At 30.8% G+C, this 19,162-nt stretch overlaps 1 protein-coding gene across 10 annotated transcripts in view; it reads right to left on the bottom strand.

Moving 5' to 3' along the window:
- Positions 1-16,746: 16,746 nt before the first annotated feature.
- LOC140436940 (scavenger receptor class B member 1-like) overlaps positions 16,747-19,162 on the bottom strand; it is a 514,509-nt gene continuing 512,093 nt past the window's right edge. For all 10 annotated transcript variants that reach the window (XM_072526114.1, XM_072526115.1, XM_072526111.1 and 7 more), the window contains one exon: positions 16,747-17,151. In XM_072526114.1, coding sequence (XP_072382215.1) covers positions 16,936-17,151 — 216 coding nt within the window. In that variant the 3' untranslated portion in view covers positions 16,747-16,935. The remainder of the gene's footprint in view (positions 17,152-19,162) is intronic.

The raw sequence follows: 19,162 nt of genomic DNA, 5'->3' as shown, positions 1-19,162 counted from the left end.
TCCATGTAGATATAGCTAAATTCATTAAGTGCAAGAAAAAGTTTGTAAGGTAAATGAATAAGATAATTTGAGTTATTCATAGGAATAGGAATAGGGAATAGTTGGTAATAATCATCTATTTCCGATTCAACTAATGGATTCTCTAATACAAATGTAATTGTAGAATTTACTAAAAAGCTCTTAATATTTATTATTTTCTCGTACTGAATTATTTTTTCTAGTGTAGTATCAAAAGGCATTAATTTTGACTTTGTCTGAGATTTTGCTTTCTTTATTTCATTTAAAAGTTCAATTGGATTTACTGTAGAATTGTGCAAGGTATTTATTTTGACAAATGAGATTGCAGTTTCTACTTTTTCAACAATATCATAAATTGTTTGATAAAATAAAGTAATTTGATTTATTACTATAAATGACTAATTAATAAGTGTATAAATACTTTTTTCAAATAAAGCTAATTTATTCTCTATAGCTTCAATTTTTGATTTTAAATAAAGATATTTGTCTTAGGGAATTGACTTTTAGGTTATGTTGATTATCTTTTAATTGTTTTATTTCGTTTGCTATTCTTTGTGCGTCTTCTTGGTCCATATTTCCGGTAATACATTTTATTATTGTTCCTAGAAGATTTAGGAGTCCTCTTTTTATTCTCGTTTCTTCCTTATACAAAGTTGGATTAGTTTTCTATTTGTCAAATATTATCTCAAAAGGCTTGGAGGATGTGTGGGTTAATATTAAAAGTATTTTATGTGGATTTCTGTTATATTTTGATCTCTGACTTTCACATTCATTTATATATTTTTCTATATCCTTTTTCATTGATTTCTAGTCGTAATTTATCCTTAAAGCTCTAAGGGTCTCTGAAATTCCTCGATAATTCGTTTTGCCGTCGTGCTTATATTATATTTCTTTCTTCTGGTAATACATTGTTAACTAATTTTGTACATTCAATCAATTTTAATTTTGTAAAATATTTACGCCATACATTCTGAAATATTGGTAGTAACTCTTTAGATAAGAAATAAATGTATAAAGTATTTTTGCACGCATTTTCTTTTAGGAATTGGGTCACACTTTCTTCGTCAGCTGAAATAGTAGCTCTTATTATTTTATGTCCTCTAAAATTTTCGCATTCGCGTTTTAAATAATTTGCAAAAGGGCTCTTTTAACGATAAGTTGATAGGCTTTATTGTTTATTATTTCATCTAACAATGAGAACCTATTTTCATTTGAAGATTCAGCTGTATCTGTGTCTGAGTAATCCATCTCAAAGTTTTCATTGTTCTTATTTTCTGCTAATATAATTTTATTTACTTGTGGGTTTTCTGTAACCTCATTGTTATCGAGAATTGGCAAAGTTTCATTTATTATATTTTCATCAACTATGTCTAAAAATTTTTTGGTTTTCATTAGCTGGTTCATTTTCAATATTGTTTGTTGTAGGGGTAGGTATTAGGTCTATACCAACAGGATGGCTATCATTTTCTACAATTAATACTGGAAGATTTTCATTTGAGTCAGAACTATCTACATTATTCTCTGGATTGTATTCTTCTGACGATTCATTACTGCTATCTGATATAATATCTGATCTATGCATTTTATTATTATCTTCATATTTTTCATTGCCAATGTTTGACCCAAGTGTAATCTGAACATTGTCACCTTCATGTAAAGAAGATGCCATGTCATCATCACAAATAGAATATTGTACCATTTGGGGCTTAAAAGAGTTACTTTCGATAATGTTTTTCTCACTGAAATGCATTTCGTTGGGAACTTCAATGATAACTCCTTCGTCCTGGTGGACAGGATTGTTTTCTGCAGCAAAGATCATGGACGCAGACATGATAATATCAGTAATATCAATATCATTAGAACCCAATAAAAGCTTGAAAAACGCGAGTGAAACACCAAACACAACACAACGTAAACAAACCATTGTAGACAAAACTAACCTCACATTTTTGTATTATGGCAGTTTAACGGCAGTACGATGCGAAATTTTAGATTACAATTTCATACTCAAAACCGACATATTTCGTTTTGCGTTAGTTTTACACTTATATAAAACAAACGTTATTATAATGTAAAACTAACACATTTTGCCTTAGTTGATATGGCATTATGGAAGGATGTAAAATAAACTGGCAACAACAATGAACAAGCACCATAGTCTGATGTTATGTTGGTTTACCACTAGTAAAAGATATTACTAATATCAGCATTTTTAATGCAAAACTACCATGAAAATTTATGTGTTGCATTTTCATTGACAAATTCAGACAATTTTTAAAATTTAATCCCAACATATCCGCACTTTTCTATGTAATGCATATAATTCACGAGATGTTGTGGTTTTCCATTGGAAAGATTACAACTTTTGCAGTTCAGTCAGTTGTTTTTTTCTGACTTATGTTAGTCTTCCATTGACAGTGCGATATATATATATATATATATATATATATATATATATATATATATATATATATATATATATATATATATATATATATATATATATATATATATATATATATATATATATTATATATATATATATATATATATATATATATTATATATATATATATATATATATATATATATATATATATATATATTATAATATTATTATTATATATTATTATATATATGTATATGTATATATGTAAATATATATATATATATATATATATATATATATATATATATATATATATACAATAATAATAACTATACATGGATGAGTGCCTTAAAAACCGGCAAAATAACGCAAAAGATAGAAAACATAATACGTTGTGAAATAAAAAGAGATGAAAGTAGTAGAGGTGAGAAATTATCGATATAAACCTATAATTTACTTTACATTACATTAGAATTATCGAAAATTTCCCACCTTTAGACGTTAGCTTATGAGCTAGTTGACTTCAGTCATAGTAATACGTATCACGTAATGTAAGTAAAAACAGTTTAAGTATTTTTTTATCCAAAATTAAAGTATTGATCAATAATAAACTATGATTTGAGACGTCGCATACACTCTTTTCAATACAGAATTATCATAGCTTATTATTCTGTATTCGTTAACACATAATTAATTATCAAATTCGACGTCATACTTGTAATATTATGACTGAAGCAGCGGCGGCTCGTGGCCTAAAAAAGTGGTGAAGATGAGGAAAGCTTGCCGGAGCCAAAAGGAGTTTTGGTACCTAAGTCACGTCCAAATCTCATTAAAAATTCGTTAAAAAAATAGAGTTTAGGGCCCTAATAACTTGAAAACAGTTTTTTAGGGCACTTATACTAGATACGATATGTTCTACTTGCTTGGGGTATTTTAGTTCTGAACCTTGACATTTCATTGGGGGTTTTTTGGCGATTAAAACACCTCGCCTGCTAAACGGAGTCTCTAATATATTACACACCAAGTCATTAATGGGATTCATGTCTGTCTAAAATTATTTTTCTCCAAACGAAATCCACGAGAACACTTTATATCCGAAATCCGAAACAAACCACAGAGAAATGTATTAATAAAGTGCACTAAACAAATAAACTTAATACTGTGACTAAACTAAACTTATAAATACTATACTATATAAAAAATATCTATATAATAGACTAAATTTCAAAATATTGTCGCTGCAAATACTAAATAGGTATCCATGCAACTAGTGGCCAGTGCGTGAAGACGAATAAGATATTTTTCAACGGCACTGCACTTGCTATTTTTCTCAACTATCACTAGGGACAAGCTGACGTCACGTTGCCATGGCAACCGTGAACGCTAATGCGGATGAATTTCGCATTTTAAAAATAATCTTCACCGTCCTATTCCTGAATCATACGACTACACAGCAAGTGACACAGGTCAGGACTTGACCGTCAAGTACCTACCGCACCGATAATAAAGTTGGCTGCCTTTTTTAATTTTTAGATTAATTAAAAGAGAATAAATAATTGATTTCAGAATTTAGATATATTAATGTTGCTTTTATTTTTTATTTATTTGTCTCAATTTAATTATATTTTTTTGGTGAACCTCACCTTCACCTACTTCACCTGGCGAGCCGCCGCTGAACTGAAGTCAACTAGCTCATAAGCTAACGTCTAAAGGTGGGAAACTATCGATAGTCTTAATATAATGTAATGTAAATTAGAGGTTTCTATCGATAGTTTCCCACCTTTACTACTTTCATCTCTTTTTATTTCACAACGTATTATGTTTTCTATCTTTTGCGTTATTTTGCCGTTTCAACCTTTTCACTGCGGCTAGTTATAAAAGTAGTATGGTTTCTGGTACGGCTGTTTCATGCCCGTGCTGATCAACACGGTTGCCGCAGTCAGTCGATGAAGTACTATGGCGTATAAATACGGTTCGCGCAGTGTATCAATACAGTCTATTCAGGACTGTATTTACAATTTAGTAGAAGTAATAATTAACTATAAATTTGTTGCTGTTAGATTTTGGAAAAATAAAAAAAATTAAATATACTGAAAAATTATCATTATTTTATTTATCATTAGTAATTGTAACAGGGTAAAAAACTACAAACAAATGGTACACAAAACATTCAAATGCAAAATATAAATAAAAGTTTTGACTACATTAAAAGGAAAGTTTAAAATTTGGCATAGAGGCACATTACAGGCTATGCCTTTTTTTAGGTCTGTAACAAAGATTTTAATGTCAGTATTAGACCCAGTATAAATGATAAAGTCCAAATTGTAGCTTGTCTCGCAGTCACATAAAACGTGGAATTTAATTCCAAATCTGTGCCTTTTAGAGGGTATATACTGTTTAAATGCTAGTCTTCCCTTATAAAGCATCAAACTTTCGTCGATACAAATGTTTCTGAATGGATACAGAAATCTACGAAAAACGGTCTTTAAATGGTGTATAACGATTCGCAGCTTAAAAAGGGAGTCTTCTTTGTCAACGGTATTGTTATCTGAAAACGTAACAACGACAATGTAACGAACGACAAAGCTAGAAAACAATACTCTTCATCCACATCAGTGTCTTTCCAATTTGTTGCGACACGAGAATTTTGTTCAATATCACTATGTTCCACAACGAATTTGTAAAATTGTTAATTTCAACAATACCATTGCTTTCATAAAAGTCAAAGAAAAAAAATGTTTTGAAACTACTTAAAACACTTGGACTACTTTTAAAATATTCATTCAAACACAATGATGTATTGTCGTTAAAATTATGAACTGTTGGTTGTAGATCTCCCTTTTCCCGTTTATATAACGGAATCTTTTCACGTTTACGACGTTTAGCTTGTTGAAGAGAAGTAGATTCCAAAGTTAAGGCACTATTTTCACTAACCTGTGTTAATGATGGTAGAGTCTCTTCATTATCATTTTCTTCTCCAGATTCATCACTTTCTGCATCAGATTCTTCAAGAATACACTCATTCTGACTGTCACTTTCCATTAAAATTTCATATAGTTCACTTTCGCTAAGATATTTGCGTATACGAGCCGTTTCACTCAGCAATTGTTTTTATTAGTCAATAATGTATAAGAAATTTAAATTTAAGAATCACCCACTTATTTTTGTAAAAAAATACAGTACTATTAGTACAGAATGGTGTACAAAACTATGATCATAATAAAAATAGACGCTGCACGCAACCCGTAGGAGAGATGCAGAATTCTTTTATGGCTTAAAAGAAATAATCTTAACATTATCAAGTCTGTAGTTTACGTCTTCTTTGAATATTCATAAAATATTATTATCCTAAAAGGTTTTTCAAATGGTCAAGTAAATTATAAATTCTTTACATTATAGAACTAATCCAAAAAATATGTTTTGACAACAATAAGTCTTTCATTTCGGTCCAACTTATATAATATTAAAATATTTATATCGTAAATTTCAGGTAGTAAATAAAAATCTTTTAACAATACCCTACAATATGACAAGCTGTCTCGAACCATCTTTGCTATTAGCTAATTAATGCAATAGGTAATGAAATTATTTCAATTTGAATATTTCTTACCTGTTAACCATTCTGGAAAATTTGATAACAATTCTATTGTATTTACTAAAATTCATAATTCGACAGTTTTTTTTCCTATTATTCAAATAGGTATATCAGCAGCTGTAATTCACACAATTAAATTCTTAAAGAAAATAAATTAAAATACGCTGTTAAAAACGATAGTACATAAATACGGCGAAAGAGAATCCTAAGATTTTACAAGTAAATCCCTGTGGTGCGTGCCTGTGTAAAAAGGTGCGGATTTGTACGGCTCAAGCAGTGAAGCATAACATTTTTAAATATATTGTAAATTTTGATATAACATGCTTAACTCTTTTCTATAGGCAACATACAATACGTAAGCAGTATCTCATTCATACGGTTTCCGCAGCGAATGCCGAAAAAGTGTACGCGTATTTAGCCGGTTGTACGGGCACGAAATTATTTTACGTGTATATCCGGTTCCCGCAGTGAAAGGGTTAAGGCACTCATCACTGTATATATATATATATATATATATATATATATATATATATATATATATTATATATATATTTATATAAAGTAGTTAGGTATTGACTGACACGTTATGTAAAATAAAGTTTTATTATGAGGTTGCAGTCATTAATAGGGCAGGAAAGTGAAACTCTTAGTTCTTTATCAAGCTTTCGCAAAATTTATTTGCTTCTTCAGGATATGCTGAAATATGGTATCAGTAAATACAATGAAATTATAATTAAATAGCATTATATAAAACTAGTATAAAATCTTACAACATGAGGTTAATCCATTAAATTTTCAAATTTGCAAAACATTAAAACTTAACTTATTAAAATTATAATTATAGTTATGAAGTACAATATTTTAATTTTATTTAATTTTGTACAAATGCATTATGACATTGATTATGTTGATGTTTGATTTATGTCAGAAAGACACTCTTTTCTGTTTATTATATTTTTTGTTGTTGATAACTAGCTTTTGATTGTTATTATGGTTACGTACAAAGTGGCGCCAAATATGAATATTTAAATTTTTTGAAATTATAGTATTTATAGTCAGAAAATCTAATATTAGAAAATTATAGTATTAATTTTCGTAAGATAGAATGTAATTATCGATATTGCTTAGTTTATCAATATCAGTTTTTTTATTAACGCATTGATATTTATTTATGCATACCATTTCTAAGAATTCTCTTTTATTTAATTGATTTTCACGTCTTAATATATTAGTTTCATTGAAATTAAATAAATGATTTTTATTAATTGCATGATCTATTAATGCACACGTATTTTTATTATTTCTAAGGTCACTTTTATGTGATGTTAGTCTGCCTATTAGATTTCTAGATGTGTGTCCGATGTATGACTTATCACAATTTTCGCATGGTATTATATAAAGTACATTTGAACTTTCCATTTAAAATAATTAACAAATTTTTATTTAACAATCCTAATAATAAAATGATTAACATGAATCAAACATGAGAAGCAAATCAACAAATCGTGCAATCTCAATTTACTTTCACATCACTACCTTACATACCAACATTAACACCTAAACTAACTAAAGTCTTTGCTAGCTATTCTGATATTAAAATTGCAACTAAAAATGTTAAAACATTAGCATCATTGTATACAAAAACTAAATCACCTATTAGCATTATGGAAAGTTCAAATGTAGTTTATATAATGCCATGCGAAAATTGTGATAAGTCATACATCGGACACACATCTAGAAATCTAATAGGCAGACTAACATCACATAAAAGTGACCTTAGAAATAATAAAAATACGTGTGCATTAATAGATCATGCAATTAATAAAAATCATTCATTTAATTTCAATGAAACTAATATATTAAGACGTGAAAATCAATTAAATAAAAGAGAATTCTTAGAAATGGTATGCATAAATAAATATCAATGCGTTAATAAAAAAACTGATATTGATAAACTAAGCAATATCTATAATTACATTTTATCTTACGAAAATTAATACTATAATTTTCTAATATTAGATTTTCTGACTATAAATACTATAATTTCAAAAAATTTAAATATTCATATTTGGCGCCACTTTGTACGTAACCATAATAACAATCAAAAGCTAGTTATCAACAACAAAAATATAATAAACAGAAAAGAGTGTCTTTCTGACATAAATCAAACATCAACATAATCAATGTCATAATGCATTTGTACAAAATTAAATAAAATTAAAATATTGTACTTCATAACTATATAATTTTAATAAGTTAAGTTTTAATGTTTTGCAAATTTGAAAATTTAATGGATTAACCTCATGTTGTAAGTTTGTATACTAGTTTTATATAATGCTATTTAATTATAATTTCATTGTATTTACTGATACCATATTTCAGCATATCCTGAAGAAGCAAATAAATTTTGCGAAAGCTTGATAAAGAACTAAGAGTTTCACTTTCCTGCCCTATTAATGACTGCAACCTCATAATAAAACTTTATAATATATATATATATATATATATATATATATATATATATATATATATATAATTATATACATATAATTATATACTTACATATACGGGACTTACACTTTAACGTAGATTCCTAACGAATAAGTACAGAAGAGCCGTACAAATAAAGGATCTCGCCAATAAACATTTAGCCAAAAAGTTATAGTATTACTCATAAAAATGAAAACAATTCTTACAAAATATGTCTAATAATATGATTTAATATTATTGTCATAGTACTAAAAACTAAAAAGAGAAAACTATTGTGAAAAATAAATAAAAATAATAGTATTTTAGACAAGAGAGTATAAACTTAATCTTAATCTTAATTAACCACAATGCTTTCCTGCACTAATAAAATTAATTCAAAATAAGGACATAATTTATTTATTTATTTCACAACAAACACATTCTATATATTATAATGTAATTACAAGTAGAATTTTATATACAGACACATACATATACACGTACATAAAGACTTCTACAATATCTCAGCGTATCTATGTGAGATGTGCATACTAAGATATAGTAGTCGAAGTAGGTAGGAAGCTAGGTTTAATGGCTTTGGTGTTGATATTGAAGATATCTATGTGACTATTTACTCAAAATGTTACACAGTAATATAGAAAAAGTCCAAAAATACCTTAATATTTAAAGATCAACGGACAATATTTAAGGATAACCAAGGAAAATATGAATAAATTAGCCACAACAGAAAAGGCAATGAAAAGAGCAATGTTAGGTATACGACTGTCAGATAAAAAGATAATTCTCCTAGTGGAATAAATATGTTGAAATTTACACCACTACCGAATATTTCTGCATTCGACCCTTCTGCAGTTATAATCAGATATAACCCCGCAGTCTGGGCCGAGATTTTTCATCTGTCCCATTCCTCCGATGGGCAAATGTCCACTTGGAAATGTACTTCAGGCATGTATCGGGGTGCCATGTGGTCAGAAATCATTATCCATTCGGCATCCCTAGTTTCATGTATATCTTGCTCTATCCTGATCTAACCCGTACGTTGCTCAGGTTTTCTCGTAGTCTAGAATATCTAATTCTCGCCTGCCCTCCTATAGTTATGTGTAAAGGAAGGAGATCCAGATACTTTACTTACAGATTTAAACGTGTACCATTTAGGCTTAGAGGACTCAATCCCTCTAACCTCCTCCTTTTTGATAAATTTTATGATTTTAGACTTCAGAGGACTGATATTAAGTGCTACATTTAATGTCCATTCTGTTACTAGATCCAGAGCTTGCTGCATTATGTCTCTGAGTGTACCATGGGCTAAGATGACTAGATCATCCGAATAGTTCAGGACAAGATGCATATCGTTGCTGAGTCTAGCTATCAGCCCATCCATGATCAGATTCTATAAGAAAAAAAAAAGAATAAATCTCCCCCTGCGGGTAGCATTTCGCTACCTGTTTTAACATTAAGTCCTCTAGTAAAGCTGCGTATATTACACGACTCACAGGATGCAATGTATGCATCTTCAGCGTGTTTCATCTATTACTTTTAAACGAATCGCCCCTGTAATTACTTCGAGAAGGTGTTGTTGAATGCTCCCTCTATATCAAAAATTGCACCCAACGTCCCCGGAATAAAGATTTCTTAACGGTAGTCTTTTGATATTTCTTTATATATAAGCTATAAGGCTATATATAAGCTCTCTACCATTACTCCATAAACCCCTTATTTTGCCCTTGTAAATCCAGGGCTTTTAAAGCTACATCGATTCTTTCAGAAAATCTCACTAACATGGACCAGATGAATTACTCCAGAATATATGTCAAACCTTTAACCAGATCGAATAAGAACATCGAATAAAAAAGAAAGAAATAGGAAAAGTTGGATGAGTGACATTTGCAACTCATGGAAGAAATAAGATAATCAAAGAATAACAAAAGAATGTAAAACAATATTTAGAGACAAATAAGAAGTTAAACACGAAATGCCAAAGAAAATTAGTTAAAAACACCGTGTGAAGAGATAAAGTCGTTGGAACAAAAACACGATACATTTAATATGCATAAAAAGGTAAAACAAGCAGCTGGAACAGCATCACAGATACAAATCAAGCAATATGCATATGGATCAAATACATACAAGAAATCTTTGACAATAATAGGTGCGAACAACCTCCGCCCTACATTGGAATGACCACTTATCAGTCACATCAGAAGATGTGGAAAAAGCAATACCACAACTAAAAAATGGCAAAGCCCCTTGAAGTGACAATACATATACCGAACTCATAAACCTCAAAGGTACTTAAAGACTAACAAAAATATTCAATGACATATGACAATTTAAACGGAGTAATATAAGGATCATGGCTAAAGTCAACGTTTATTGCTCTATCAAAGAAAACAAAATCCGTATCCTATAATGATTTTCGGACCATCAGCTTAATAAGCCACATGTTAAATTTATTTTTAAAAATTATACTTGAATACGATGCGATAAGGATAAAGGATATGATAAGATTGACATCCATATGGCAGTATTAGGAATATTAAGTAGTAGAGAGAATACCCAATATTAATTATTTTCTTTATATATATAAATTGTTTAGCTTTTGTACAACTTAGTGCAATAAAAGACACTAAGTTGCTTTTCCCATTTTCAGATATCTTTTACGATACGAATGTTTGGATATCGAAGAATGGTTTTGACACAAAAGAAATAGGAGTCAGTATATGATAAGTTTTTCTTAATTGGAAAACAGTTATCTTTATATATATATATATATATATATATATATATATATATATATATATATATATATATATATATATATATATATATATATATCTATATATGTCTATATATATATATATATAATATATATATATATATATATATACATATATATATAATATATATATATATATATATATATACATATATATATATATTTGGGTAGCGGGTAGGAACTCCTTTGGATAGTCCTATAAGGGAAAATGAATCAATCCCTGCCCTCCGCAGATTTTAGGCAGGTTCTGACACGGGAAACTAGTACCTGCTTAGGATTTCTTGTCCAGGGTCACGGATGAAGTCCACAACGGCAGCCACAGCGGAGAATACGGTACGGTGTGAATGGCGGAAGTGGCAATCCCTTGATTTTAGGGATTGTATAAAATCACTTACCAACCCGTCTAGCCAGCGTGGCGTTTTAAGGCTAAAAAACCTCCTAATAGGAATATGGCAATATCTAAAACAAAAGGAATGGGTCCCCAGGTGGGTAGACCATACAGTAATGGCAAATCCCACTCCTTTGGAAAAAGGACTGCTGGTAATCTGGGGAAAGCAAGAAATCGCTTAAAACCACACGATTGAACATCGCAACTGTAAATATAAGGTCCTTCAGTAAAGATAAAAAAGTCTACGAACTCGAAGAAGACATCAAGGACGACATAATTGGTCTAGCAGAGGTAAAAAGAAAAGGGGAAGAGTGCATAACACTAGAGTCTGGTAACGTCCTATATTACAAAGGGCGAGAAGAACAAAGCCTAGATGGCGTAGGATTTCTAATTTCCAAGAAATATGCACATAAAGTAGAGCAATTCGTAGGAATATCTGAAAGAATTGCAATGATTGAAAGAAAATTGCAGAAACTAGCACGAATTATCACAGCACATATACGATGATAATAGGAGACTTCAACGCTAAGATTGGACAACGACTTGAAAAAACCGAAAACTATATAGGACGATTCGGCTCGGAGTTAGAAACGAGAAGAGAAACCTTGGTTAACTTCCCACAAGCCCACAAATACTATGCAATGAACACATTCTATAAGAAAAAACCTCTAAGAAAGTGGACGTGGCTATCCCCAGACGGAAAAATTCGAAACGAAATAGATTACATACTGTGTAACAAAACAGATATCATACAGGACGTAACAGTAATAAATACTGCGTCAGTAAGTAGCGATCACCGAATGGTTAGAGCCAAATTAGAGATAAAACATAATACAAATAGAAATAAATTTAGAAAAACCTGGAATATAAACACAGATAACCTAAAATCTAATAAAGAACAATATAAAAGTAAGTAAAACCCGTGAAAGTATTAAATCTAGATAAACTTAGCTCAAATGAAATCAATGAAGTCATAGCCAAAGAACTATTAAATGCAAGCTCAGAAGTGGCAACCACTAACAGAAAACAAAAATCCAAAATAAGTGTAGAATCACAAAACATGCTGAAATAAAGAAAAGATCTTCTGAGACAAAACAAAAGAGGTACTGCAGAATTTAAGGAACTTAATCGAGTAATAAAGAAATCGATAAAAGAGGACATTAAAAACATCAAGAAGACCGCATAGAACAAATCATAGAGAAAAACTGAAGTCTCAAATCCACCAAACCGAAACAGGAAAGAAAAACATAATAACCATTAAAAATGAACAAGGACAACTAAAAAAAAAGTAAATCTAATATTGCAAACTCAATTGAAAATTTCTTCGCCAATCTGTACCGTTCCAGAAACGATCCCCCTAACTCCTCAAAGCAGAACTTGAAAAGGCAGATAACAAATGTCAACTCAGAAGTGATGCCCGAAATAAGCCACGAAGAAATAGAAAGAGCAGTAAACGAAATAAAACGGAATAAAGCTCCTGGAAGCGATGGAATACTAGCAGAAATGCTAAAGGAAGACGGAGAAGAAGCCATCTTCTTCTTTTTCTTTGTGTGCCGTGCTTGTATTCAAGCGTTGGCTATCGTCATATTGACAAGCTGATGAAATGATTCTCGGTCGGCAGCTAGATGAAACAGTTCCTCGACCGTTCGACTTGTCCATTGTCTAATGTTACGCAGCCAGGACAGTTGTTTTCTTCCGACCCAACGTTTTCCTTCGATTTTGGCCTGAATGATTAACCGGAATAAGCGATATTTAGGTCCTCTCATTATATGACCGAAGTATTGGACCTTTCTCATTTTGATGATGTTGATCAATTCTCGCTCTTTGTGCACGGTCTCTAGCATGCGTTCGTTAGATATGTGTGCTGTCCACGGGATTCTGAGCATACGACGGTAACACCATAACTCAAACGCTTTTAATTTGTTAAGATTTTTTATTTTTGTTGTCCAGGTTTCACATCCATAAAACAAAGTGGACCAGACGTAGCACTTCAATACTCTTAGACGTGTGGTCAACGACAGACTTCTACTGCATAATACAGAACGCCAGTTAATAAAGTTTTTCCGTACGAGTTCTATTCTGGTCGAAATTTTCTCGTCACTTTCAACCCTGCAGTCAATCCAGCCACCCAGATATCTAAAGTGTTCCACCCTTTCCAGGATTTTGTTATCTAATCTAAGTACTGTGTCTTCGATATTAATTTTTCCGACCACCATCGATTTTGTTTTTTTTGCGTTGATTGTTAAGCCCTTTTCAGTGCATTCGTTGTTTACAGCATTCAACAGGGTTTGAAGATCTTCTAGACTCTCTGCCATTATTGCGGTATCATCGGCGTATCTGATGTTGTTAATAATTTCACCACCGATCTTAACACCTTCGCTGCGGTTATTTAACGCTAAGAAGCCATCACATATCTAAAAATAGTATTTGATAAATATCTATTTCAAGGCAACATACCTGAACAATGGAATACTGCTAAAACAATACTAACACACAAAAAGGGAGACACCACAGATCTGAACAATTATCGACCAATTTCACTTCCTTCACAACTTTACAAAATCTTTGCAAAGATTATTACAAACAGGTTAACAATTAAATTTGACGGATATCAACCAGTAGAACAAGCCGGATTTAAAAAAGGGTACAGCACCTGTGACCATCTATATACTTTAAAAATCCTAATAGAAAAGACTAACGAATACAATCTCCCATTATGTCTGGCTTTTATAGATTATGAAAAAGCTTTTGATAGCGTAGAACTGTGGGCAATAGAAGAAGCATTAGTTAACAACAATTAATACATAATATTTACGAACAAGCTGAAATGATAGTAACGTTGGGTAATGGAATCGAAACAAGACCAGTATAAATCAACCGATGAGTAAGACAAGGAGACACAATATCTCCAAAATTATTGACAGCTGCCGTAGAAGATATGTTTAAGTCAATAGACTGGGAAAATAAGGGAATCCCTATTAACGGAAGATACTTGAACCATCTTAGATACGCCGATGATGTAGTACTAATAGCCGACACGTGGAATGCACTGAATACAATGATTTCGGAGCTACACATAGAATCCCTAAAAAAATTACTAAAAATGAATTTCAGCAAAACTAAACTAATGTCAAACAAAGATGACAAACCTATGATAAACATCGAAGGGACAAAGATAGAACACGTAGATGAATATACATATCTGGGTTAAAATGTCAAGGTAAGCAAAAAAAATCAAACTACCGAAACAAGCAGACGTGTAAACATGGGATGGGCAGCATTCGGAAGACTCTCATATGAACTTAAAAATAAAAATATACCTCAAAGACTGCGAACTAAAGTAATTAATTCCTGTATCCTACCTATACTTATATATGGAGGTTAAACCTGAAGATTCACTAAAATAAACATGGAGAAGATCAGAAAAACTCAGAGAGCTATGGAACTACAGATGCTGGGTATCTCACTCAAAGACCATAAAACCAATGAAAACATTCGTCATAGAACAAAAGTAAAAGATGCTGTCGAACTGACAGCTAAACTGAAATGGAAATGGGCTGGACATAACGAACGTCTTACGGATGGCCGATGAAATAAAGAAATCGGGAATTGGCGGCCATATGAAGCCAAAAGACCAAGGCCAAAAGGATACGGTTCCGTTCGAGTTCGGGGTCTCAATCTGCCTACTCCTCAGTGTCGAGTGACAACCGGTCTTGCCCTGTGAGGCTGCTTTTATATATATATATATATATATATATATATATATATATATATATATATATATATATATATATAGACTCTAATGAGTATCAATTGTTTCGCCGAACGTTTTCGCCAAGGAAAATATAAGACATTTCAATGAACTCTCTTTTAGATTTATTGTTCTCACGGTGGAGAATTGTGGTGTTATTATAGTCCGTGAGATGACCAGTGGAATGGACATGTTTGGCTAATGCACAGCGGTCAGGGTGAAGTCGAGAATCACTTTTGTGTAGTGTAATACGTGATTTCAATAATTGAGATGTTTGGCCGATGTAGAAATTGCTGCAAGAGAGGCATGGAATGTTGTAACATTCCCTTGCTTTTCTTAGATACATCTCAATAAGATATTATCATAATAATACATGAACAATATAATATAATTAAAAAAATTTTCAATTAAGAAAATCTAAAATATTATTTCCCTATACTGGTATTTAACTTCATTCGGTTTTACCAATGAAGCTTAACGACATAAAGATTCAAAAGAACTACTTGAATTGTCAGCACATGCGTTCTGGTAAAACAGAACCTCACATTTAAACTTTCTAACAATCAAAAATTAGTTATTGCCGACAATTCAAAGAATTACCTCCTTTTAAATGTAGTTACATTGGGTTTCTCGATTAACCTTGGGTAAACCTTTGCGTTTTAAGTTCAAAGCTACCATACATTTTCAACGTTAAAAAAAACTTTTTTGCACATAGTAACAAAAAACACCACTATGTTGTTACTAGCTAAGTTTTTTAACATTCTAACTCTACAATTCTAAGTTACGGTAAGATCAATAATGTTCTTAATAGATAATATATGGTAGCTAATTATAATTTATTCTCTTTCAGCCCTGAAGAAGCCAAATTAATTCTCTTTGGCGAAAACGTTCGGCGAAACAATTGATACTGATTGATTCAATTCAATTCCAAATTGACCGAAAACATCCCATTCACTTACGGGTGCACATTTTTTTATATTAAATTAAACGGTCATATTCCTTAAAGATATATATATATATATATATATATATATATATATATATATATATATATATATATATATATACATACATGCATATATATGTAAATATTTATATATATATATATATATATATATATATATATATATATATATATATATATATATATATATATATATATATATGTATTATATATAATATATTTCCTAGCGTCTAGCCTACCGTAATCCGTAAATGTATTATAGTCAGTATTTCGCACTTTTGAATTTATCCACCTACCTTCGTGTTTCTGGTACGGGTATTTCCCGACTATTGTAATGATCCTGCATAGGATATGGAAAAATTTATTAGCTCCATAATCTTTTACAAATCTTTATTTATTAATATAAAAGTATGCTAAAATATCAATAACAAATTAAAAAATACCACAAACTTCGTTAAAGTTTTTAACACAGAGAAAAATAAATTATTAAAGATTTGGATTATCATTTTCTTTTGAAAAAAGTTGTGATATAACTAGGTAGTGGTCAATTTTTTTTAATATTCACTACCTTTTCAGGAACTTTTCGGTCTCGAAGGTAAGAGTTTTGTTGCTGGTAGTGTGAAGGTTTTTGGTTTGTTGTCTTCGGCGACTAAGAAAAATTCCTAGCGCAAATAGAGCACATAGGAACGTAAATATTACTAAAATTTTCTGGAAGATTGGTAGAATAACCACTTGTATGTATACCAACCACTGAACCTTCAGGGGTAAGGATTCCTGAACCTGCAAAACAATTGTAATTAATCACAAGAAGATACTATATTTTTACCCATTAAAAATAGTTTTGTAAAATAATTTATATCAAGTGATCTTTTATTATTTCATAAGCAAGTTTTCATAAAAAAGTCTCATGCTTGTATATGTGTAGGTAAGTATATTGATTATTTTTTTTTTATATAGGTTAAGCTATTTGTAAAATATAGTACATATTTTTATAAATAAAACTTTATAAATTTATTTATTTAGACCATATATGTACATGAAACACACACATGTAACAGTTGCAAACATTAATGCATTAAATGAAATTAACATTAAAAAATTGAAACAAGCTCTAAAGATAACTTACTATTTTTACTGAAAATAAACCACAAGTTTACTTTAAAACAAGTTTATTTGACTTTTCCATTTTCACCTCAGAACCTTTCTAAAATACAAACATTTATAAGTTTAACAAATTTTGTTTCTTTTGGTAAAATATCTGGAACGACTGTATTGGAAGAAAGTTCATTCGCTAACCTAACAGCCACTTTTAGTTTAAGAATACCCGTTAGAAGAATAATAGCATGTGATTTGTCTTTAAAAGACAACAACATGCAACGATAATAGTAAAATTCTCTTGTTAGTGCTACCATAGTAAATCATGAGGAAAAATACCACTACACAAATCTCATGACACCATCTCGACATGGTAAGTATGTAGTCTTACATTTAGTTTACTCTCAATATTAATATCAAATTTTGACTTTATAGTATGTTATTTTAAATCGCAAATGACGTATTCTCGATATGTTATTGACTTCTAGTGATACTGTATATAATAAAAATATAATCCAGGACCGATTTTCAGGGGGGAGGGGGGTGCAGTTACATGAACTTTTTTCGGTGGTATCGAAATTTTTTTAAGGCACTTTTCACACACTTGAGTCACACACATATTTATTTGTCAAATTTTTTAGCCAGTCTCCCGGATCTGGATTACCGAGAATAAGTAAATTTATTGATATGTGGCAACACCAATCCAGAACCGATCGTCTCTCTTCGCGAAAAGTTCCGAGTTCCGAGTTCTCCTCTTTCCTCCTCAGACCCAGACCTTAGTCGAGTTAGTTTAGTCAGTCCAGTCAGTCTTTCTGCACCTGTTAAATTTATTGTGAATGTTAATTTCTAGTGTGCGTGTATTAATTGCAGTTCACGGTATTAAAATATTCCAAGCAGTAGGTAAATATACTAAAATTTATACAAAATCATTGATACATTTTTAACTGGGCGTAAGCGAGCATTCGATACTAGTGAAGTATCAACAAGTGTACAGGCGAGAGTGGTTCCAAAAATAAAATCAAGAAAATATTCTCAAGATTACTTAAATTTTGGGTTTACGTTTACTGAAGTAAATGAAGAAGAACGGCCTCTATGTATCATTTGCTCAAAAATTTTAGCAGCATGAAACCAAATAAACTTAAAGGACATTTGAAAACGCTTCATAGTGAGTGCATTAATCAACCCCGAGAATTCTTCGAGTTAAAATTAAAATCACATGAAAAACAAAAATCATTAAAAAAAAACTTTGACTGTGAATGAAAAAGCTTTACTTGCCTCGTATAAAACCTCCCATCAAATAGCTAGATGTAAAAAGCCTCACACTATTGGTGAAGAGCTTATTTTGCCAGCTGCAATTCAAATTCTAGAAACTATGTTTGGAGATAATTTTGCCAAAAAAGTAGAGTCTATACCTCTATCAAATGATACTGTTGCCCGTCGAATTTGTGATATAGCTGAAGATGTACAGGATCAGCTACTTGGGAAGTTGAGCGACAAGCTGTTTTCGATTCAGCTTGATGAGGCAACAGATAGCAATAAAGATGCTCATTTTATTGCCTACGTTCGATTTTGTGATGGCATATCATTAGTAGAAAAACTACTTTTTTGCAAACCAATAGAACTGAAAGCAACGTCGCTCGCATCTTAAACGATTATATAAATGAAGCAAAAATTGAGTGGAAGAATTGCGTCGGAA

This window comes from Diabrotica undecimpunctata, chromosome 3, assembly GCF_040954645.1.
Source record: "Diabrotica undecimpunctata isolate CICGRU chromosome 3, icDiaUnde3, whole genome shotgun sequence".
NCBI lineage: Eukaryota > Metazoa > Arthropoda > Insecta > Coleoptera > Chrysomelidae > Diabrotica > Diabrotica undecimpunctata.
The sequence above is the reverse complement of the archived record's forward strand: the minus strand, read 5'-3'. Positions and strand labels throughout refer to the sequence as shown.